This window comes from Aythya fuligula, chromosome 15 (assembly GCF_009819795.1).
Source record: "Aythya fuligula isolate bAytFul2 chromosome 15, bAytFul2.pri, whole genome shotgun sequence".
NCBI classification, from domain to species: Eukaryota; Metazoa; Chordata; class Aves; order Anseriformes; family Anatidae; genus Aythya; species Aythya fuligula.
In genome coordinates, this window is record NC_045573.1 from 4,689,957 (window position 1) to 4,712,634 (window position 22,678).

At 46.4% G+C, this 22,678-nt stretch overlaps 2 protein-coding genes across 2 annotated transcripts in view; one reads left to right on the forward strand and one right to left on the reverse strand.

The window, feature by feature from the left end:
* Positions 1-8,597, forward strand: part of GNA12 (G protein subunit alpha 12) — a 42,023-nt gene extending 33,426 nt beyond the window's left edge. Inside the window, exons 3-4 of the mRNA XM_032197331.1 lie at positions 859-909; positions 1,463-8,597. Of these exons, the coding sequence (XP_032053222.1) occupies positions 859-909; positions 1,463-2,032 (621 nt within the window). The 3' untranslated portion in view covers positions 2,033-8,597. The remainder of the gene's footprint in view (positions 1-858; positions 910-1,462) is intronic.
* A 4,995-nt stretch (positions 8,598-13,592) lies between these two features.
* On the reverse strand, positions 13,593-22,067 carry AMZ1 (archaelysin family metallopeptidase 1). Its single transcript, XM_032197814.1, has 6 exons — positions 21,764-22,067; positions 20,688-20,855; positions 19,691-19,819; positions 19,195-19,358; positions 17,760-17,936; positions 13,593-14,278 (listed from the first exon to the last, which is right to left on the reverse strand). Exons 1-6 carry the CDS (start codon positions 22,065-22,067, stop codon positions 13,709-13,711), a joined length of 1,512 nt encoding a protein of 503 aa, XP_032053705.1. The 3' UTR covers positions 13,593-13,708.
* Positions 22,068-22,678: the final 611 nt, after the last annotated feature.

Genomic DNA, 22,678 nt, shown 5'->3' on the forward strand with positions numbered 1-22,678 from the left:
TATATTGCTGTTGGAATCTGTGAGATGATATTTTGAGAATGTTCTCATCCTAAGTTAGTAACATAGTGAAGGCACCTACTGTCAGTTTTGTCGGTGCAGAGTAGCACTCACTTGATTCGAGTGTAATAAACAGGCAAGCTTCTTAGAAAGATAAAAAGTTGACAAAAATACATCTTCTTTGTAAAACATTGCTTATTCTTTTCAATATAACTGCTAAGGGGTCTTGTATGAGATCAGCAAATCTGTTATTGAAACCCTTGAGCCTAAAAGGGTTTGGAGAAGAGAACGTCCTTCATGATTGTGAATTATTATGAATCTTAGGTGACTTGAATCTTTCACTTTTACTAAAGATACGCCAACTAGTCTAGCATATGCTTTTGTTCACTGTTATGAATTTCAAGCAGAATACATTGGTTTCTAATGAAGGTGTTTATTTTTACTCCCACCTGGTGTCATTTAACTGCCTTGATAGTACAAGGGAAAAAAACTACTTTAATCCAAAGCAAAGAACTGCCTTTGATAACGCTTCCTTTTCATTGTAAAGATCTACTAGATAGCTTTGAACACTTTCAAAATTCTGTGCAACTTTGTTTTTTCTACTAGTAACAGAACTATTTAGAATAAATACTAGCTCACCTAATCGTCAGTAGCAAATTATAGTAGCTCTGCTTCGTTATCAGCAGTTTATGTGAGTTAAGCAATGGGGTATTTCTATTGTTGCAGCTCCTTAAGCATATCAGGATGTAGTCCAAACTACTATTTGTGATACAGCTATGTTAGACCTCAATGTTGGAAAGTTCCATTTGGATTTGCTATCCTAGAAGTACACTAAGTTTCCATCTCTTTTCTTTTCTCTAGGGTGAATCAGTGAAATACTTCCTGGATAACCTGGATCGGATTGGTCAGCTGGTAAGACATAACTCTTCTTTCTGTACCAGAAGTGCTCAAGGATGAAAGCCTTGGTATGCTGTGATGAATGACTTAATAATAAACATTAAATAACTCAATCAAAGTTCTTCAGGAATAGTGAACTCGAGCTTTGTGAAACTGAAGCTTAGCATTTAATCAGTGTTTTTTGACAGATGAATGTTGCTTATGAAAGCTGCATTTGTGCACGCTTTGTCAGCCCTGTGTAGTCTCTGGATCTCGTTCCCTTTTAATTGTAATCTGATGGTTGGTACTACTAAAAACAGAATGAAACCCTAACAAAAATTTACAACTGTAGAATTCAAAATGAGTAATGAAAACATCTGTCAGATTTGTAGAAGAAAGAAAAGAGGTGATTTTTCCAAAATAGTAACTGTAATAAGCTTGTGAAGAACAAATTGCTACAGCAGTGGGCTGTGCCACATCCTGCAATAGAACGTGTTGCTTTGCTCACTGGTCAGGGACTGTGAACCTGGAAGAATTAACCAGCATTTTTGAAGGATTTTTTTTGATACTCTTCTCCTTTCTTTTGCAGAATTATTTCCCCAGCAAACAAGATATTTTGCTGGCTAGAAAAGCCACCAAGGGGATAGTAGAGCATGATTTCATCATTAAAAAAATACCTTTCAAGATGGTGGATGTAGGTGGACAGAGATCTCAGCGTCAAAAGTGGTTCCAGTGCTTTGATGGAATAACTTCAATTTTGTTTATGGTCTCCTCCAGTGAATATGATCAGGTTCTCATGGAAGACAGGCGCACAAATAGACTTGTGGAGTCCATGAATATCTTTGAGACAATAGTCAATAACAAGCTTTTCTTTAATGTTTCTATTATCCTATTCCTCAACAAGATGGATCTTCTTGTAGAGAAGGTAAAGACTGTCAGCATTAAGAAGTATTTCTCGGACTTCAAGGGGGACCCTCACAGGCTAGAAGATGTTCAACGTTACCTGGTGCAGTGCTTTGACAGAAAGAGGAGAAACCGTAGTAAGCCGCTCTTCCATCACTTCACCACTGCCATAGACACTGAAAACATCCGCTTTGTGTTTCATGCTGTGAAGGACACGATCCTTCAAGAGAATCTGAAGGATATTATGTTGCAGTGAAGGAGAGCAGTCCATGTCTTGTTAAAATTTGCTGGAGGGTTAGATCGAAGTTTTTATCCTTTCTTTATGGCCCTTGCATGTGGTGTAGGACCCATGCTACTTACTTGGCTCAGGAATGCTGTAAACTAGCCAGTCCAAACAGAGGAGCTATAGGCCGAAGGAATCAAATGTTGATGTTAGCTACTGAATCATTTGGACTAGAAACACTACTGAAACATGGCCGTTGTAGGTTCTGTGCCTAGTTTGGAATGCTGAATAACACAACCACCTTCTGCCTTCCTAGAAAACAAAATCTCTGACAAACCATGTATGGAAGACACTATGTTTTAAATGAATATGCTTATTTTTCAGAGACACCAGTCATACAAACTGCCTTTTCTGTAGTTTGGAGGTGCTGAATTGATCAAACTAACCTAAATATAATGAGATTGGTAGCTGTCTTGGAGAATGTTAATGGAAGTTGCGTTCTTAACCCTAGGAATATAACCAGATCTTGTATGCATATTCAGTTTTGCCAAGGGTCTGGAATCCACTAATTAAGGTGGATGCACAGCTCTTGTCTGAAGGTTTTGCATGAGTATCCTGAAGCAAAAGTCTGAAACTGTATAAGGAAACCCATGTTGGAGTAAATTGGATGGGAAGTTGAGGCCTTGCTGGAGAAGGGTTTATTTTTGCACTATGTGTAAAGGGTATTACATCATGGGGAAACTGATTTCCTTGGTGAAGCAGCCTGTCCTAGAGCACCTGACCCCGTCTCTGAACAGGGGGTGCTCAAGTGAGATGTACTTGGTGGAAATTCAGCACTGTGCTCACACCTGCGGTTTGGCAGTACTTGTGAAGGTTCGGTATCTCACATGGCAGAGCTTTATCTATATTCGGAAGTTTGGAACTGATTAAACTCTTACGCAAAGGCTTTGGTAGTACAGCAGCTGCTTGATTAGTTCCCAACAGTTGACTGTATAGGAAGTCCAAACACCCTAGAGATCCCAGTTTTACAGCTGCACTGATGGATTTGGGCAGCAAAACCTTGCTGTAAAATTAGCCCCTAATCTGTGTCTTAATGGGATCTCTAGCCTGTAGTAATGCACATGTAGTTCTGAATACAGTCAAGGTTGGAGTTGCCCCTTTTGGGCAACGGTTTGTGTGTAAAATTGCAAGAGGCTATGAATAGCGTTGATATGAACTGTTAATTTCCTAGCTCTCTCAATCTGTATAACTATCAGGTGCCTTTTTTGTGTACAGACATATCAGGTCTTTTCTGTAACAGTGGGGTACATGGACAAACTTACAACCTGCCTTTTATCTCAGCACTGTAGTGCTCTTCTTTAGATAATTCTCAAAGGTAGTTTACTGTTTAATTTTTGTTATGGTTTTTATCCAAGAATAAAACCTGAAGGGCTGTTTGTACCCATACAAAGGCAGCAGATTCTCTGGAGTTCTTAATCCCCACTGAGACTGCAATGGCATGTCAAAACAAGCAACGTTTTACTTCAGCTGGTGATCCCATGGGAAATGTGGTCTAAAAAACATGAAAGGACAACGGAACAGGATTTTAATTTGGATAAAATCTGGAATCTTTCTTCCCCTCTGAAGCTTGCAGATGTTGTATCGGTATTTTTGTGTAGCTTCCTAATGCAGCAGTCTTTTTTGTGTGTGCAAACTTCAGAGTGGAAAAGATGTGGCTATGTTGGCGTTACATAACGCAGTGTTGAGGTAAGAAGCAGTGAAAAGTTACAGACAGGAAAATCCAATTTAAATTTAAGCAAACTTAAACAGGAATTAGCTTCCTTGTTACAAGTCTTATTTTGTGCCAGGACCAAGTCTGTCTTTTAAATGTTTATTCATTTTTAGCCTTGAAGGGGAAAAATCCCATGTGACTGGTAGTCAGATGGGAGAGCTCGTAAGTTTATTACATTTGAAAAGGTAAATGCTGTAACCTTGGTTGGTGCAAATAAGTTTACTCTTTGTATAAGGCTCATTTGTCTAAGCTAGCCCATTTGTTTGGCTGAAGATGAAGATTATGCCAATGCTTTTATTTTTTCTTGGAGATCCTGATAGTGGTTTCCACTTCACACGAGACACTGGGAAAATAGGAGGCAGTCATGGGCTGACCTGACGTCTAGGTTGACTTGATTTTATTTCCTAGTCTGCTGTGAGCTTTATTCTTTCACTAAGTTTTCTAGATGGGCTAAAATGATGCTTGTTTTCTCAAATGAGTTAAGCATTCCCTTTCAACTCTATTTTTTTTCTCAAGAATTACCTCAGTTTTATGTCTGAATCTACTGTAGTTTTACCTGGGAGGCATAGTGTGGAATTTCCTGTTCTGTTTTTCTTTCCGTGGTCATCCATGGTTTTGTATCCATAGTCACCGTATGGGTTTAGAACTCTAAACAGAGCTAATAATGCAACATATACTTTAAGTAGCTTGATCTGCACCTGGAAAAGAAACAGCATGAGTTATCTCATATTGAGCTGTCAGTCTTGCTAGTGATTTTTTGTATGAAGCAGCAGTTTTGCACAATAAATCAGAGTTCTAGGGAACCAGTTTGCTCACCTGTTGCCCATTATTGCCTTTCTTCCTTCTCTTGACAAAATGGGCCTAACTAAGCATGATGCTCTAGACTGCGGATGAAAATCAGTGGTTTGGCTCAGTAGGCTCTTTTGTGTGTAACTTGGGTTTGATAGCATTGGTTTGTACCAGGAACCCAAGATCAGGAGACTCTTCATGCAAAAGTGAAGCCCTTCTCAAACTTGTGAAGGATTTGGACTGTGAGTGAAAAGGATTATTTTTCAGGTGGCAGGTAAATTTCTTTGCTAAATATAGACACTACTTCTTGCACAACTGAGGTATTTTGTTTTTGTTTTTCAAGCTAAGTTGTAGTATAATAAAGCCAGAAAATCATGTTATGGTAAATCAGTTAATTACTAAAGCAGAATGTAGGTAGCTTAAGTTGTACAAACATCTCAGGACAGGCTTGATCAGTTGCGTAGTCCTTTCACAAGAAAAAAAAAAAAAAAACTTTAAGTGACATCCTGGAGAACTTTGCAGGTAAACACAGCTGGAGAGAACATCTTTTTGTGTTAACTTTATAGGGTTATTGTTCATTTGGCTAGTCAGGAAATAGGTCACTAGCAGGATGATAATCAGATGGAGACCTTGAACAGCTACTTTAAAAAAAAAAAAAAAAAAAAAAAATGCTGTCCATTCTCTGATGCTACAGGTCAGTGACCAGTGACGGGGTGTTGCAAATGGGTTGTCTCTTGCAAGGACAAAGAGAGGAAGTGCTGGCAGCTTGTGCCTGCAGGAGAAACTTACGTAATCGTGCAGTTTAAGTAGAAAAACTCACTAAATGGGAGTATTTCATCAAGCAGTACTTTGTATTTATTTTTAAGCTAACAAATTGCAGTGCTGTCACTTTCTGAACAATTCTGAGATGGCAATACCAGATGACAGTGAATTGGAATTTAATAAGGAAGAGTAGGAGTAATTTCTATAAATGACATGTTTAATAGGCAGTTATCACTTTAAAGCAATTAAATAGTTCCTAGTGTTGATTACAGAAATTACTGGCCACTCAGCTTCACACTACAACTCAAAGATGCTTTGAGTTTCATATGAAGAATTGAACTTACTCTGTTTGGTATGGCAGCATAGAGTATTTGACATGATAATAGTGTTTTAAAAAACTGAATATATTGCTGCATCAAACCTAGAACTAGTCATGTTACAAGCTTGAAGGAGCTCCTAAAGGCATCCATTTTGACTTTCTGAGCCTACTAATGCCTGAACCAAGCAGAGTGGAGAAATGTACACTAATTAAAAAATAATAATGCAATGGTGTAGGAAGAGCTCATCTGTATGTGGCACTACAGACTAAAATTTTGTTCCCCTGGGACACTTGAAATAGGTTTTGATATGAAAAACTTTCCGTTTGAAATGCTACCCAGGTATTCAGTAGTCCTGGTTAGTGGGGGAAAAAAAAAAAAGAAAAAAAAAAAAGAGAGAGAAAGAAATTAAAAGAATAGACATGGAACCACTGAAGAAACTGGCAGCCTTCCTCAGAAGATCACTTTAGAAAACATGCCCTTTGCCTTCTTTAGGTGGCTGTATTCTGGATAATAACTTCGTGTTTTGCAGCCTTTTCTGTGAATTTACCTTTTCAGTTCTGAAGAACCTATTGTGCTGGATAGAACTCAAGGAATTCTGTAAAAGCTCCCTTTTGATTTTCAAGCAGTGTGTTTGAACACATGATTTTTCTTATCAAATTTTCAGGAGTACTTTTGGTTGATGGACAATTTGATGCATGCCAGCTTGAGGCAAAAAACGAGATATGTAATAATACCTCCCTACAGTGCAGCTTGTCCTGCAAACCAGACCTCTCATCATGAGACCTCTCTTGGGTTCCGATGGGTTCAGTAGTAGCCTTTTTCTATAACATTTTTCTAGTATAAAAACACATGGGGTAGTCAGGGATTTAACATAGCACTGCCAACGCTTTACCTCAGTACGCTCTTCTTTACTTCTGTAACACGGGAAGTGGTGGGTAGGGTGTTTTAGCAGCAGCCATAAAACATCTATGCCTACTTTTGTAAACGAGCCTATAACAGATTTCAGGAATCGTGAAAACCGGCATCGCCTGGGCCAGATCTGGGCTGTATTAATACCGACTCCACGCACTTCTAGATGAGGGCTGTCTAGCCTACTGAGGAAGTAATTGGCAAGACAATACAAAACGTAGTGCTTCTTAATATTACCTGTTTTGTAACTAGCTGGGGTGATCTCTGTGCTGTGAAGTGGGCACTTCTTTGTTTTGACACTAATTTATTTACATAGATGGAATTGACCAAAGCCAGGATGTTCAGAGCTGAAACTGCTGTTGTGCTAACCAGGTGATGCTCTCACTTCACTCATCTTGGTGCCTGAGCAATTTAGCTGGACTCTTTAAGCTTTTGTCTTCCTAACAACGTTTGGAAAGCGGTATTGAAGTTTGTTTGTGTGTTGATATGCTTGTTGTCTTACTGGGTGGGGAGTGTGGACATACTGGGTTGTCAGTGCTAGCGGTTCTGTGCCTGGCTTGACAAACTGTATCGCAGCCTAGCTCTTGGCATATGCCCAAAGGTCATGTCTTCTGTCCGGCATGAAATTAATCACGGAGTGAAAAAAAAAAAAAGAGCAGCACTGACTTCCAAGGTAGGCATTCTGGTAAAAAGCCAAAGTATGTTGGAAGGGAGCAGGAGAGAGGAGCGACTTCCTAAACAGATCCCAAAAGCTGATGGTGCTTGAAGACTGACTGTGTTGAAAAGAAATGCCATCTGCATTGACCCCAAAAGGTTTGAGTGACTCCAGAGAGCTATTGGCTGTGAATTAACAGCAGCAGGCTGGCAAGGCTGGCTCTGCTGCAGCTGCACACCCTTCCGCTGTAAATCTCTCTTCATCTGCTCATAACTGGGTGCTAAAACTCAGTTCCTGCTAAAATATGGGATGCAGATCTCTGGCCAGACAGTGCATCTTACTCCTAACAGCTACTTAACCTTTCTTCAAGATACCAGAGCACGAGAAGCATTTCAGGGGAATGGCTAGATAAGATACTGTTTCCGTTATTGGAATAAAAACTACAATTGATGGAGAGAAAACTTTTTTCATAAGTGGGACCTAATGGAGAGATTCTTCTGAGGGAAGGAACAGATTTTGGAATGGCACTGCTGCTCTGCTTGTACCTCCCGTCAGTCTTTTGTGCTGAGCTTATGTGTGGGTGGTTGGGCACAAAGGCTGGCAGCAGACAGCAGGGAGAAGGGGGACGTGGAAGAGGAATGGTCTTTTTGGTAGTTCACAAGACTTGGGAAGCATGCTCGGTGGTTATAGGTTTGAAGACGTGTTCAAACTCCCGCTCACACCGAAGCCATTAACGGTCTTTAGGATAATGAGCGTTTTTCCGATGTACAGGTTAAGTTATCTGGGATGTGTAATGAGCTTGAATTGATGATCCATGTTAAGCAGTATTTCTGGAGACTCCACTTAACAAAATGGCTAGTATTTATTGCTCTTGTGATGAGTTGTCTTGTTTATGGAATCAATATATATGAAAGCAAACTGACAAAACACCAAGTTATCTCGTGACACAATCATGTAGCTAGGAAGCCAATTAATGTTATCTTTTTATTCTGCAATTTACTTGCTCTGTGGTGCCTATGCATTGTAACACACATACTATGCAATATCTTTTTTTGTTTAAACCAGTTCACTGCATTGGGCAAGAAAGGCCTGAGTTTAGCCTTAATTCTCTAACAATCACAGGAAAGTACTTTAGAAACAATGACAAATTAAAGAAGGTTAAAAAAAAATGCATAAATTAAAAGCACAGTTCCAGACTGCTCACATAAGTGTCTTTATAGCACCAAAACAGCATCCACAATAGAAGCAGCTACTTGCTGTAATAGTTTCAATTTATGAAAACTGTGTACTAGATAAAATTATATTGTGATGTGTAAAAAGTGTATTTTATAGCTTTGGTGACTTAGTTTACTGTTTTGTATATATGAATTTTATAAATCTATTAAAACTTGACTTGTTATACTGTTTTTCATGGCTTTTATCTTTCAACAGAGTCTAGAGAATGACTATTGCCTTGAAAAAATTTCTGCAAAAAGCTGCTTTTTAAATAAATTACAGTACGGGCTGCATGGAACTACAGCTGTCATGCAATAAAACGTTGTTCTCTAATCTTTATGCATCTCCCACCTCCCCGGTTCTGGTCTGAATAATTCTTCCTGAATGTGTCCAGGAATTGAAGGGTGGTGAAACATTAACCTATAAAAAACTTCCAACTCATTCATCTGTGACGTTTCAGTAAATGTTTTAGACATTAGGACTGATGGGAAGGGGAGACACAGCTTGAGTTTGTGTGTATGTATTTTAAGCTCAGCAAGAGAAGACAATTAGGCTTGAGCTGGTAATACCTGCTGGAGATTTCTCTTCTGCTGTGTAGTATCTGATAATAGCCATAGGAACTATCCTTGCTTCTTTTTCTGGTGCCAGTCCCCTCTTGGACTTCCTTGCTTGTGTGCTGTGGTATCCTTGTGCTACGGTGCAGAACCGTTGACCTTTGAGGAGTTCTCAGCATCCCTGTTGCACAGGATTGCCGTTGTGGTATCAGCTAAGTCTGCCAGAATTTGAGCTCCAGTTCTTAGGAATGCTGTTAACCTTTCATGCTTCTACTCTGAAAGGTCACAGCTGACAGATTTTTGTGGCAAATCGTAATTGTTTCTTGTGTGAACTGTTAATGCCCAATCAATTTCATTGGCAGGTGCACAATTTGAAAGTCTATAGAGCAATGTTTGTCCTTTCACTAATCACTGGGAATGTTAGGTCCTCAGCTACATCAGGCTTCTGGGAATGGCTGCCTTTTTTCCCCTGGAGGTGCTGAGCACTTTCAGGTGACAGTGTGTTTTGCCAGTGGTCGACATCCCTGAAAACGAGAGCAAGTGAATGGCAGATTTGTTACCAGCTTGTAAGAGGTTCCCAGGTGTGATCACATTCTTCCTAGTTTGAGACCCTCAGCAGCAGCATGGCTCCATGTGACCTCTTTTGTCGGCTCTGTGAAGGCAAATCGTCCCTTTTCCGGGAAGAAATATTCCAGTGAATTACAGCCTTAAAAGATAGAGTGTAGAGAAAGTTTGGGCTGTAAGGGACCTGAAGGATCCTCTAATTCCACCCCCCTGCCGTGGGCAGGGATGCCTACCGCCAGCCCAGGTTGCCCAAAGCCCCATCCGGCCTGGCCTTGAGCACTTCCAGGGATGGGGCAGCCACAATTTCTCTGGGCAGCCTGTGCCAGTGCCTCACCACCCTCACAGTAAAGTATTTCTTCTGCATATCTAAACTACATCTACACTCCTTTAGCTTAAAACCATTACTTCCCGTCTTATCACTCAACTCCCCAGTAAAAGCCCTTCATTTTTCCTGTAGGCCCCCTTATGTACTTAGTATTCATTACAGTTTCTTGAAGGAGAGACTGAGGAAATAAAGTAAATCCCTGTGGTTTCCAGCTCCTGTCTTGTATCTGACTATTCTGTAGGCTTGGGAAGAAGTTTTATACAGTTACTAACAAAAATTACCACGTTTCTTCCCATTTTCCTTAAGACTGACTGGCATCTTGTGAAGCCGCATGGTGTTAAGGAAAGAAGTTAGGAAGAGTATTCAGAGATTTTTACAAGTAGCTTTAAAGGCTTAATTTTGCACAGCAGAAATGAACTTCAGCTAAAAGCACCATTATTAGGAGAGGGAGGTGGTCACATCTGCTGCTAAATCACAAAGGGCTGGGTATTGCTGATGAAACATCTGCGGAACGCACTGGCTTCTCTCCCACCTTTGCAATCAGTTACAAGCAATTTTACCTGTAACTAGGAGAAAAGAAAAGGTTTTCTTTCACCCCGTGGCAGATGTGTTGTGTCCCTGCTACCTTCAGTTACAGCAACTTCTTAAGAGTAAGAACAGAATGTTTTGCCAATTTATTCTTGAAAAAAGATCTTTGTCTTTATGAGCTCGTAAAGCTATTAAAAGGCTGTGCTTTCTACTCTGTCAGGGATTATGGACCTCAGAAGTTGCTTCAAAATAAGTTGGGCATCTCCTGAAGGCAGCAGCGAGGTAACATGCAGGGTTCATTTCTAGATCATCCTGTCAGGGCAGCAAGATGCCCTGTCAGGAGGCAGGGGCTGAAGGCACTGCCTTGCTGGGGCTGTGAGGGAGGCTGCTGCTGATCCTGCTCTTCCCAGTGACCTGCCTTCATCCGTGTCCTGGTGCCCTGCTCCTTTTGTTGCTCATCTTCCTGCAGGAGGCTCAACGAACTGAGGGGCTGCTTAATGTTACACCTAGGTTCTCCTGCCCACCTCCTACCCTGTGGTGAAACGCTTCCTGGCCCACAAGTCAGCAGTTTATTAGCTGCAAGTTATGTTGCTGTTCCCACACTTCTCTGTGTAGAAGGATCTCCTCAGAAACCTGCTTTATTTGATAGTATGGCTGCTGCTTAAAATGCAGGGTATCTTATTTAGAGGCTTACCTTTGATATGTTTTTTTTATTCTGTCAGCTGTTTTCTGCCCCACTACAACACCAGTACCTGCAGGTAAGAATAGGAATGGCCCCTTTGTGCTTTAGTCCTGGTTACCACCTTCATTTTTCTGTGTAGCCCTGGCCAGTCACGTTCCTCTCTGCAAACCAGGCTGCCCACGGGGGAGAAAGGAGAGGGTCCTCGCTCACACTGGTGTAGGCTTTGTAATGCAAGGGTGAAGTATTATTACTCCCCTGTGTTTCTCTCCCTGTGCTTGAGTACTGCTGGCTCTGGACAGTTGCTACAGCTCCATGTGCTGGTGTTGGGAGCCTGACCAGAAGCTCCTGGGCACCACAACCTTCGTATTCCCAGGGACCAGCAGCACTCGGACCCCTTCCTCGCCTCCACCTGCCAAAGGACATGGACATGTAACAGCCATTTTCTTTCTGCCTGGCACCGCAAGGCTGCGCCCGGCCTGCAGGCCCCGCTGAGCTGCCACACAGGTAGGTGAATGGCCCTTCTCATTTACTTCTTTCTTTGGGACACACAGAGCTGATAAGTGGTGGTTCTGTCACTGGCAGTATGAAAAATATCTGTTAGTAGTAAGTGACAGCTCTACAGCAGGCGTTGGTGCTCTCACAGCAGAGCTAACACAGGTCTATAAAGCGAGTGTCACACAGAGAGTTTCCCATCTGTGACTTCTGCAGCAGTGCAGGTTGGGTCTGTGCCTCCCCTGCTCTGTGTTGCCTTTGGACTTTATGACAGAAAGCCGTCTGTCTCTCTCCCTCAGACTGTATTGTCATCCTGAGTTTATGGTGTCTTTGGGGAAAGTTTCGAAAGTTCAGCCTCATGATTCACTACGGAATCAAGCAAGAGCAAACAAAAAAGTAATCTCTTGCTTAAAATAGTAAATCTGTTACAGCAACGCATGAGCAAGCGTGGGGCGGTACGCGGGTTTGTAATTCCGGTAGGATTTGCTCGGGGAATTTCTGCTACAGGGCAGGATGCCGTGGCCGAGAGCCCCTCGGAGGCACCAGGAGAGGGCGGCAGCAGCGGCCCTGCTGCGCTGAGCCAGGGTGCACAGCCTGGAAAAGGAGCTGCCAGGAGCTGCCATCACCATTCCTGAAGTCAAATTCCCTTTTTCTCTCTGCCTGAATCATGCTCAGGTGGAGTTGCTTGTGTGTCCTGCATTTGGCTGAATTTAAGCAAAATCTTTTGAACTTTCACGAGTAAATCTTAAGCTTTTCTTGGATGTCTTCCTCTGATTCTCTCCCTACCTACCCCAAAACCGCGTTGCGGGGTTTTGGGTCCTCTTGCCTTCAAAGTGCACAGGGCAAGCACTGTGGAAAGCCCTAATTATTAGCTCCGCTGAGGCAAATAGCCTCTCTCATCCCCCAGCTGAACTGGACCTACCTGCTTTCCTGTCCTTTGCAGTTGTTAATTCAAAGATATTTTTAGGTGGGGGAAATCTGAGTGTGGCCATGGCCCTGCGAGCTGTAGGGAGCGTTATCAGTGCTGCGGCCTGAGTGAACTGTGGGAGGAGAGGGCCAGCCTTCCCTGTGCTGCTATTACAGGGCTTGAAAGCCATCAGCCTCTTGAGCTCCATCTATAAATAGCTGGAGGGACACAGCGTGCCCCCAGCAGGGGAAGGCAGCTCCTGGGGCCAGCACAGCTCCCGTTCCCCTTCGGTGGGTGACTTATGGAGCAGAGAAGAGCAAAAGGAATGGGGTTTTGCCTTGTTAAGGCAGGGAGAGGAATGCATGTGTACTTCCCCCTTTTAAGTTAATAATCAATGTGTGTGAGAATGCTTGCTTCTTGTTCTGTGTTGTTTCTTTTTTCTTTTTTTTTTTCTTTCCCCCAAAGGTTTTCCCTCCAGTGCCAATCTGCAGAGGATGTGAGTAGTTCTAGCTCACAGCTCCAAGCCTGGCTTTGAAGTGAAGCAGCCTTGGAGATCCCCCGGAGTGTCCGCCAAAAGACAGCCGTCACACAAACGCTGTTCTCTAGGGGAGACGAGCTGGGTGGCAGCTTTCTGCTTTGCTCACCGCCTCCTTGTCCATCCACCTCCATCTCTCCCCCACACCCCCAGCCGTGGTCTGTCAGCCTCGTTTGTGCTCCCGCACTGGGCTCAGCCTCCAGCCGATGGGGCAGTGAACGGAATAGAGATGAAGGTCTGGCAGGGGGGAGAGAGGGAGGAATAATAGCCCTGCGTCAAACAGAAATGCTAAGTAGGAGAGCTCTGTGTATGGGAAGAGAGCTGCCCTGGTTAATTTGCATCTGTTTGTTCAGATGGCCCGAGCTTCTGTGTGAATGTGTTTAGTGTTTAGCATAGACCTCTTCCCAGCTGACTTCAGACCAAATGAAATACAGCATGAAAATAAAGTGCCTACATAGGACTTGACAGGAATTTAGAGTCGTGCTAGAGCTTAGACCAGCACAGGAAAAACCCTTACCAAAGAACTGATCATGTCAAAATGATGTTAGCAATCTCAGAAAAAAAGAAACACCTTTTATTCCTGGGGGGAGTTCCTGTTTCCCTCTGACAGCAACAACTCATGGTGAGACAGCTCAGGAGCAGGACAGTAATGCAACCAAAGCCCTGGGAGCAGAGCTGGCCCATCCCAAGGCAGACCCTCGCTAGTTCTCCTCCCACCGCCAGCGATGAGGGGACGATTCCCCTTTGGACAGTTTTCTGGAACTCAGTTTCCTCCGCAAGGAGGAAAATTTGTCTCCGAGAACTTTCCGCAGCCCGGTGTTGTCCCTAGCAAAGGGCAGGTCCTTCTTCATCACGGGCAGCTGTCCCGTGAACATCTCCCACTTGGCCAGCGCGTCCACGGCCTTGTCCACCTGAGCCAGCTCCTCCTCGGAGACGTTCCTCTCCAGGGCGGCGATGCAGGTCTCCAGCCACAGCTCGTAATCCTTAACGATATCTGTGGCCTTGGCGGGCCCGGCGAGCTGGGGCTGGCTGTGTGCCTCGGCCAGCGAGCCCGACTGCTCGTCCTGCTCCAGCTCCTGGCCGATGGACAAGGCCTGGCTACACGTGTCCGGCGTGAGCGGCTCCGACAAGGAGGTCACCGCCTCTGAGTCGTTCTCACAGCACATCCCGGAGTCCGAGCTGACCGCGGGGACGTCCTCCGAGGCTGACAGGTCCGCCGACTCTTGCCTCGGCCACGTGGACAGCACGGTCTGCGTCCAGGCGTAGAGCTTCTGCGATGAGAAGGGAAAAGGTGGCGTTTTAGAGAACGAGAGAAAACAGGTAAGCCTTACCTAATGTTTTTGGGGAAACCTAGCTGTCTTGGGATGCTGTGGTGCTCCCTGCCAGGAGCAGGGGCTTTCTCTTGTCTTCCTGCAGTCTGGCCATGGCAGAGCCGGCCCCATCAGATGTGGGCTGAATCTGCCACGTTATTGAAGATACTTGAGAAAAATGGCACAAATTCTCTCCCCCGTTTCTGCACATGATTTCCACTAGAGCCAAACCCGCGCATCCCTAGAGGAAGCTGTGTCACCACAAAAGCTCCTGAGATAGCGGGGAAGAATTTTGTTTCATGGTGTGGTTGGCTCCGGTGGCAATGTGTGTTGTATTCCCAAGAATAGCTCCTCGCCTCTCGGGCTGAAGCGCACAAGTTGGAAGGCCGGGCTCCAGGAAAGAATTAATGAAAGGAAAATGTCTGAGACAATTTCCTTTTTAAATATTAAACGCTACAATGTGGCATATAGCGGGTTGCTTCTGGCACATCTATTCCTTGTGCTCTGGGGGGATGAATCACTACTCCAGTCATCACTGGATAAAAGGTGATCTCCCCGTCTGCCTTGTTGGCATTTTTTGTTTGTTTTTCAGCTTTTTCACGCCCTCGTGGCCTATTTCCTCAGCCTTCCTCTCTGCAGCTCCCAGCTGGTACATTTGCAAAGCACTGCACTTGCCTTGGAAAAGGCAGGGGTGAAAGGCACAGGGCATTAACTTGGGTTGTGGCCCCAGTGCACTGGTCGCTGTGCTGGGTCCATGCACACAGCAGTGAACCCAGTGCTGTCATATTTGAGAAGTGGGCATGAAATTTGCAGTGCTACAGAGCTGTCGTCTGTAGGAGCATCCCCCCTCTCCCTTCCCCCTCTCCTCCTCTATTGCTCTCTCTTCAGGCAAGTGACAGAAAAGATAAAGAGCTCAAATTGAGTGGGTGGGAGAAATCGGCCCTGCTTCTTGCTTCAGTCTGTGCATGGAGCCTCGGGGAAGAATTTCATACAAGAGTAAAATGGACCCTTTCAGCTAAGTTAGTCTGCCCTGCCCCCTCCCTCTGGGGCAAGTCAAAATGCAAAGGGACAACTTTTCTCCTGCCTCATCCCACCTCCAGCAGCCCCTCCATCCCTCTGGGCTTAAAAAACAAAGAATGCACCAGAAGCTTCAGCAGGAGCCAGACTGGGGAAGGGGACAGTGGGGCTGTTTGGAAGCTGCCAACAGCCCGTGATTCTGTGTCCCTTTCAACTCCCAAGACTGAGAATCTGGGAAAGAATCACAACTGCTACTTAGCACAATTCCCCAGAAGAGGAAACGAAACTGCTGAGACGAGGATGTTCACAGAGAACATCTGGATTATTATTAATGGAAGGAATAATTGACTCGAGATCACTACCAAAACCCAGAAATCTTTCCTGTTTCTCGCTCTTGGGTGGCTTATTGCCTCACAGATGTGAAGGGTCTGTAGGGCTGCAGTCTTTTTTTTTTCTTTTTTCTTTTTTTTTTTTTTAGTGTTCGCAGATATAACTGGAACGGGGCACCTTCTTTACAGTCTTAGTTTACCTGCAAGCAAGAGCACGTGAAGTCACTAGGACTGAAATCTGTGATCTGACACTTCAGGGGACTCCAGTGGGGAGGCAGTGGAAATTTTTTAAGCCCCTGTGCCACGTCAGGGCCACCATGCCCCATCCGCAGGGTGGTCACACTGAGCCTGGGAGCAGATTTAAGCCATGCTAATGCAGCCCGTGGAGAACAAACAACAGTACTCTAGGGCACGGGTCTCTGCAGCGTTAGCTAGACTCAAAATATTATCCTTGCCCTTAGCCAAGCTCCAGTCCTCAAATATTCATGATTTAGCTTTGCTAAACCAGTATTTGTACCCTAACTAGTGAACTTGCAAAGGCTGCAGAAACTGTGGTTAACACCAGGGTGAGGATACAGCTGTCCTGTGCTGCTAAGCCAGACTCTAAGGGCAGCTCGAGCACTGGTGAGTCGTGTGTTCTGGTTTCTTTTGTTTTTCAGCGTGGCCGTTGCAATCACTGCATTCTGGTACAGGCCCTACGTGCAGAACGGCCCGGGAGGCTGCAGAAGCAGCAGGTGGAAATGTTGGTTGTGCTGGGGAAGCGCAGTGAGAATTGGGTTGCTTTCAATTTTCAAGACAATTCATCGCGGAATGAGCAGCTGCGATGACAAAATGGAGTATGTTTCTGAGTGCAGCTCAGATAAATAAATTGAAGGGCTCATCCTCCTACATAAGGACTGGTTTCCTGTCCCACGTGCTCTTCTGCCTGTAATCTTGTCTCAGTCACAGACGTTCGCAGCACTACCTGCTCCTGGGGAGGAACTGCTTCGTGTCTGGCATTTCCTGTATTTATTGGGAACGTCTGGGGCTGCTCTGCGGCAGGTGGGGATTCGTGCTCCAGAGGGAGATGTGACTTCACCCTTGTACTTGGCTGGCCATGACCTCCCAAAATATTCTTTGCAAGTAACTGTCATCTGATCTGATATTGTCTTCAAGTGCTCTGTGCTCTCTTCGCAGAGAGTTGCTTAACTCCTGGCTTCATCTCTGACGTTCCTATCTCCTCTCTCAAGGCAGCAGCAAAGCCTCTCGCAGAGCTTATCACAAGTGTCTCCTACAGGCGTGTACTATATCTCGCTGAGCTTCCACTCTCAGGGAAGCAGATGTGATGGTTGGCAAGTGAGGCTTTTCTTCAGCTTTGTGTCTGCTGCTGCCAGGGGATGTTGAGCCAATTACAGTATTTACCGCAGGTGTAAAGGAAAAGCATTTCTAGAAGGGCTTAATGCAGACAGCAGTTCTCTTCTAGAAAGCAGTAGCTGGATGGTGACAGGCCAGGCATTTAAATAAACCAGAGCACGTTCCCCTGGTGTTCTGGGCGATCTGGGCAGCTCTCAGGCAGAAGCAAGCACCAGACGGGTCTAACACTGCACAGACACACAGGCGAGCAGCAAAACCACGCAAGCGTATTTTCCCCCGCATGCTTTGACATGCTTCTGTGCATCTGATTGTGAGCTGAATGAAACTAGAGGCGTCCCCGTTCTCATTCTGCACGCATCTCGTTACAAATATAACCCACAGACTTTAAAACAGGCAGCCGTGGAAAATCCTCTCTCTGAACATGATGCTTGTCAGACAGGAATAATAAGCAAGAAGATAGGGTACGGAATGAGAATGGGGAGATTATTTATATTCCACTAGCTGTTTGGCTGCCGAATCCAGCTTTTTAGACGACAGAGGCAGAAAACTCCTTCTAGAGCTATGGGAGTGTTAGCACTGCTCGTGGTGGTGTCCGTATGTGGTGTTAGAAGATCTATGGGTTCCGAAACATGCCCTGAGTGCAGCGTGTGCATTTAACATGCTGCTGTAGTGCATTTAGCACCGTGGTTTGGGGTCAGCAGCCTGGCAGCTGCTGGGGAAGGGCCTGGGGCTCTGTCGCTCACCCTGTAGCGCTCGACCAGCTTGAAGCCCACGACGTACTGCAGCTTGCGCAGGCAGATGGGGCAGGGCTCCAGTGGCCGCAGCAGGGCCTCGTCCAGGCTCAGCGCGCCCTGCATGATGCACTGCAGCCAGCGGCACGTCCCCAGGCCCATCAGGTGGCAGATCTCGTGGCAAGTCACCTGGCAGGAAGGCAAAAATCAGAGCAGCAAGCGGTTATTCCTGCTTCCTTGTCCCTTCCTTTCCTGTCACTGCTCTGGCAGTCTAACCAGCTCGGCGTGGCCATCCTCCAGCCTTGGCTTTTCCAAGGGGAACACAGCTCCCTGCTTCCCAGGTACCCAGCATCCTGATTTGGGGGGGAGGAGAAAGAGGGGATGTATATTTTGGAAGCAGCTCTGGGAAGACCCCATAGGTAGTGTTTCAGGCAGTGCTGATGAAGCTCTCTTCCCCAAAAGGTGGTTGATTTGTTTCCTTTTGTTTTTTAAAGGAGAAAATCAGTCCCAGCGGGGTCAGAAAAGAGCAGCACAGTCCATGTGAGAAACCTGTAAGAAATTATTGGCAATAACAGATCTGGGTCCTTTCAAAGCACAATGTCTGTGCCAAAGCAAAAGCTAAGCTGGAGTCAGCTGGCCAAGCGTGATTGCCTGGGGAACTGGCAGCTGCAGGATGGCCGAGGATGGAAGGTTCTCCTCCTCCCATTGCCACCTCATTCCCTTTGAAATTCTACAGGAAGAGACCCCAGACTAGAATATCCTGAGCAAACACAAGGCGAGGCAGAGAGAAATGGCACTGAAGGCATTGGTGCGGGTGTTTGGCGTGGGCCAGCACTGCAAGAAATGCTAGCAGCAGCACTGGGCATAGGGTGAGGGGTGAGAGCACTCATGAAGATGATGTGCTGGAGACGGATGGGACTTAAGGCATATAAATATACGTGCAAACTTGTCTAATATTTTTTTCTCATCTGTCCACTTAAACAGGTTGGACAAGTGTTAGTGCCTGGTCCTCTTCCCTGATGGATGCCTGTGTCTGAGGAAGATGCACCTGCCCAGCTAACCACTAGCTGACACGGAACACCATTAGATATCCAAATTAATCTCCAAATACTTCATCAGCTAACAGGTCCTACTGCCTGCACATCTCCTGACTCAGATGTCCCAAGCAGGAGGCTGGGAGGTGGGCAGTTGTCCCAGTGCTGCTGTGCCGTAAGTCCTGTCACCTCTCCATGCAGCTGACGCTGCAGTTTGCTCCAGTGGCAAGGGGAGTAAGGGAGATCTGCGCAGTGCACTGAGATACAGACTGCATAGGACTGTGTAAATGCATGGACCAGTACAGGAGCAGAATCTCAGGCTTAAATGGGCTGACAGGTGGATTATGCCCAGGTCTGAAGTATTAAACCCCACACTGCAAGAAATACGGGGTGCAGGAATGTGCCAGTCCTACCTTACAGCACTGGACCATCTCCTGGGCACTGAACGGCACGGTCCGGTCTCTGCTTTCCTTGCTGACTTGGCCTAACCGTTCCTTCTGCACCAGCGGGTTCAAGCTGCTACAGCTACCGTGGGGGAAATCCCCGGAAAATCTGGCAAAGCTGCAGACTCCCACTTCTGTAAAGAGAGGCGCATGTAAGCTTGTGACTGTCTCTCAGCTTAGGCAGCACAAGAAGAAAGCTGTGATAGCGCAGTCCAGTTTAGCAGTGTGGTGAGCCACGCTTCCAAGGTCTGCAGCGCCTCGGTTACCTTTGCCTGAAATAGCAGCCCTGGATCAGGAGCCCTGAGATCCCAGTTTTAAATTGGGAAAAAACAGTTCCTCTCATCGAGGAGTGGAAACAAAAAATAAGGATAAGATTTGGTTAGTCTGGTCTCCCAGGGAAGGCTTTTTGGTACAGTGCTGCCTTATTCACACCCTGTGCTAGGAGATCATTGGACACCAATCCCACCTTGTCCTGGCAGGAATTTGCTGAAGGTGAAGCTCCAGGTCTCACATGGGTAAAGGTCCAAGAGAGTGAGTCCAAGGACACACAGAGCATCCATGGGCTTGTTGTTCTTCAGGAAGTTCAGGATCCCATCTGGACAAACACAAGAGAGATGGTCATTAAAACAAAGCATCCTTGGAAAGCATGCAAGAGCCAGAATTCCTCCTGCTAACGGGAAGGAGCACGTAATCCAAGCTGCAGCGAGGCAGAGCTGCTGGACCAAGTGTCTCGGATGGAGAATCGCAGCTGTGCAGCCTGGCCTCTCAAATCAGAGCACAAGCAGACCTGACTTTTCAAGTGGTGCTGAGCACAGCGTTAAGGCTAAGCAGACCCCAGGGCAGAGGTGCAGATGAATTCTGCACCGCCCCATGGAAATGAGCACGTGGAACTACCAAAACTCCCCCAGGGGTGTTTCAGAGCTGTGCTGGAGCAGCCCCATGGCCATGGCATGGGGGCCAGGACAGGCACAGGCTGCCCCTGCTACCTGCAAGCAGCTCGCTCCAGATGGGTGTTTGTGCAGCTCGAGTTTGGCAGCTGGTGGACCCATTGCCCTGGGGAGCTGTGTGACACTTGAACCCTGATTTCCGAACATGAAAGTCTGCTGAATTCCCCACCTGCACCACCCAGGCCACGGATTTACTTTGGCTCTGGGCAGGAGGTGGAAGAACTCAGCCCGCATGAGATCTACAGTGCCTTCCCCCAGAGCTGATCCGAGCGGGATCTAAACAAAACAGTGCTGAAAAACACAAACAGCAGAGGAAAATGTGATGAAAGTCACTTTGTTTTTTATTCCTGTTTCCAGCCTCAGAGTTCTGGCTTTTCCATGGGAACAGGATTTCTCCCTTTTCACTCCCTTCCTCGTCCCCTCCCTGCACAGGCAATGAAGGGATATCACAGGCATTTCCTATTTTCCATGGTGCCAGCACGCCAGGCTGGTGCCAGGACGCTGCCAGGTCCTTACCTGCGTGAAGCTGCACCCTGTCTGAGTCCTGGCTGTGGCGGTAGCAGCAGTGGATGGAAGAGATGGGAATGGAGGGAAGGCACTTGACACGGAGCCCCAGGAAGAAGGACTCAACGCAGCTCTGCAGGGAATCCAGCAGCGACAGCCCGGCGGGCCCTTCGATCAGGTCTGAGAAGAGAAGCCATGGTGTCAGTGCTCTGACAGGGTTTTGTGGGGCTGGTCACAGCAACTGGGCACAAGGCAGGCTCGTTGTGAAGGTAATTGCTTACTCTGGGATGTGGCAGTTACCTCCAAGTGGCTGGCCAGGTATGGAGGAGATGGGGGCTCTTTCAGAGGTCACCCTGAGACCTGGTGGTGTCTATCACAGCAAAGCAGATGTGCTCAGAAGGTTATCTCTGAGATAAGCAGCCCAGAAGGATTAGCCTGGGGACAGGGAGCTGTTTGTTTTTTATTAACTGGCAGGGATGGAGTTCCAGAAATGCTGTTTTATCCAGCGTTGTCTTATATATATATATGCATATTTGTGCATACATATATTTGCAGCAAGTCTCACCCAAGGGCACACATGGTGCCGTGTCCAGAGAAGAGCTACGAAGCTGGTGAAGGGCCTGGAACACAAGTCCTTTGAGGAGCAGCTGAGGGAACTGGGGTTATTTAGTCTTTCAGGGGAGACCTTACTGCTCTCTACAACTAGGGGAGGTTCAGGTTGGAAACAAGGAGACATTTCTTCTCAGAAAGTCATTGGGATGGGTTGCCCAGGGAGGTGGTGGAGTCACCGTCCCTGGGGGTGTTTAAGGAAAGGTTGGGCCTGGTGATTAGGGACATGGGTTAGTGGGTGACATTGGTGGCAGGGGGATGATTGGATCAGATGATCTTGGAGGGCTTTTCCAACCCTAATGATTTTATGATTCTGTGGAGTCATCACGACTTGTGACTCTGGACTCGGGGCATGGCAGAGCCTTTGGTACTACTGACTGAACTTCCCATCCACAGGTTAGTCCTTGGAAGAGGCTGATGGGTTAGTAGCATTTGGCACCACCTCCCTCCCATGCTTTACCAGGGGACACCCGCATTACCTATAGGCTGCAGGTAAATGTGCTTCCGACAGAAGCTCTGCTTCCTCTGCAGCATGGCGTGATAGAAGGTTTCAAAGTCCTCGGGGGCATCGGGGTGGCTGAGGAGCCAGTCGAAAGCCGTCCGGATGAGCAGTGTGCAGAAGAGCGTTCTCTGCGGGTTGTAGGCTTCGGAGAGGAACAGCTTCTCCGCCCTGGAGAAAGCTTTGGCATAGAGCTCCTGCAGGGCTGGGTTGGTCGAGATCAGCGCATCCTTCAGAGCCCGGGGCCCGAAGCTGAATTCCTGAGCATGTTTGCACTGCAGCATTGCGGAGAGGCCCGCAGGCTGCGGCACTGCCTGCAGGAGCAGAGGCAACCATCAGCACCAGGGACCTGTGAGCCTCCTCCAGCTTTGCTCTCGGAGCCGTTTGCCCCAGGCTCCCAGCTGTAAGGCTTGGCTGGGAGCTCGTAAATGCTCAGTGCTGGCCAGGAGCCCTGTGCGTTTACGTGAGCGCAGCTGTGACAGGGTGCTCTACATCTGTGTGCCTCTGGTTTATGGACAGCATACCAGTAGATGGTGCTCAAGAATGCATAGCCCCGTTATTGCTACCACATGTCTGGATTAAATCAGGTGGTTTGATTTTTTTTATTTTTTGGTGCTCCATCCCAAAGTCCCGATAATGTGGTAAATATCTGTGGTGTGTATCTGGCTGTGCTAGCCCTCGTTGTTGAAAGGTGGTGCTCCTCTTTGCTTAGGGCTCTCAAATGCCACAGTAGGAAAAGAGAAGAGGTAGGTCTTGGTCTTTTTTCAATCTATCAGAAGCCTGAACTCCTGATTTACCAGGCACCAATAACAGCAGCTGTTCCTGTTGACAATTTCCTCTAACAACTTTCAATCCTGGCTCCTAGGCACTGACCCAGGGCACCTGCCTAAGGAAT

Bases quoted from the DNA above. Each gene is read 5' to 3' on its own strand.
- AMZ1 (XM_032197814.1), bottom strand. From the start codon at position 22,067: ATGCTGCAGTGCAAACATGCTCAGGAATTCAGCTTCGGGCCCCGGGCT. The intron at 19,820-20,687 runs GTAAGGACCTGG...GTGTTTGTCCAG, and splicing joins CAGGGTGCAGCTTCACGCAG to ATGGGATCCTGAACTTCCTG. The intron at 17,937-19,194 runs GTAGGACTGGCA...CCTTCCTGCCAG, and splicing joins AGATGGTCCAGTGCTGTAAG to GTGACTTGCCACGAGATCTG.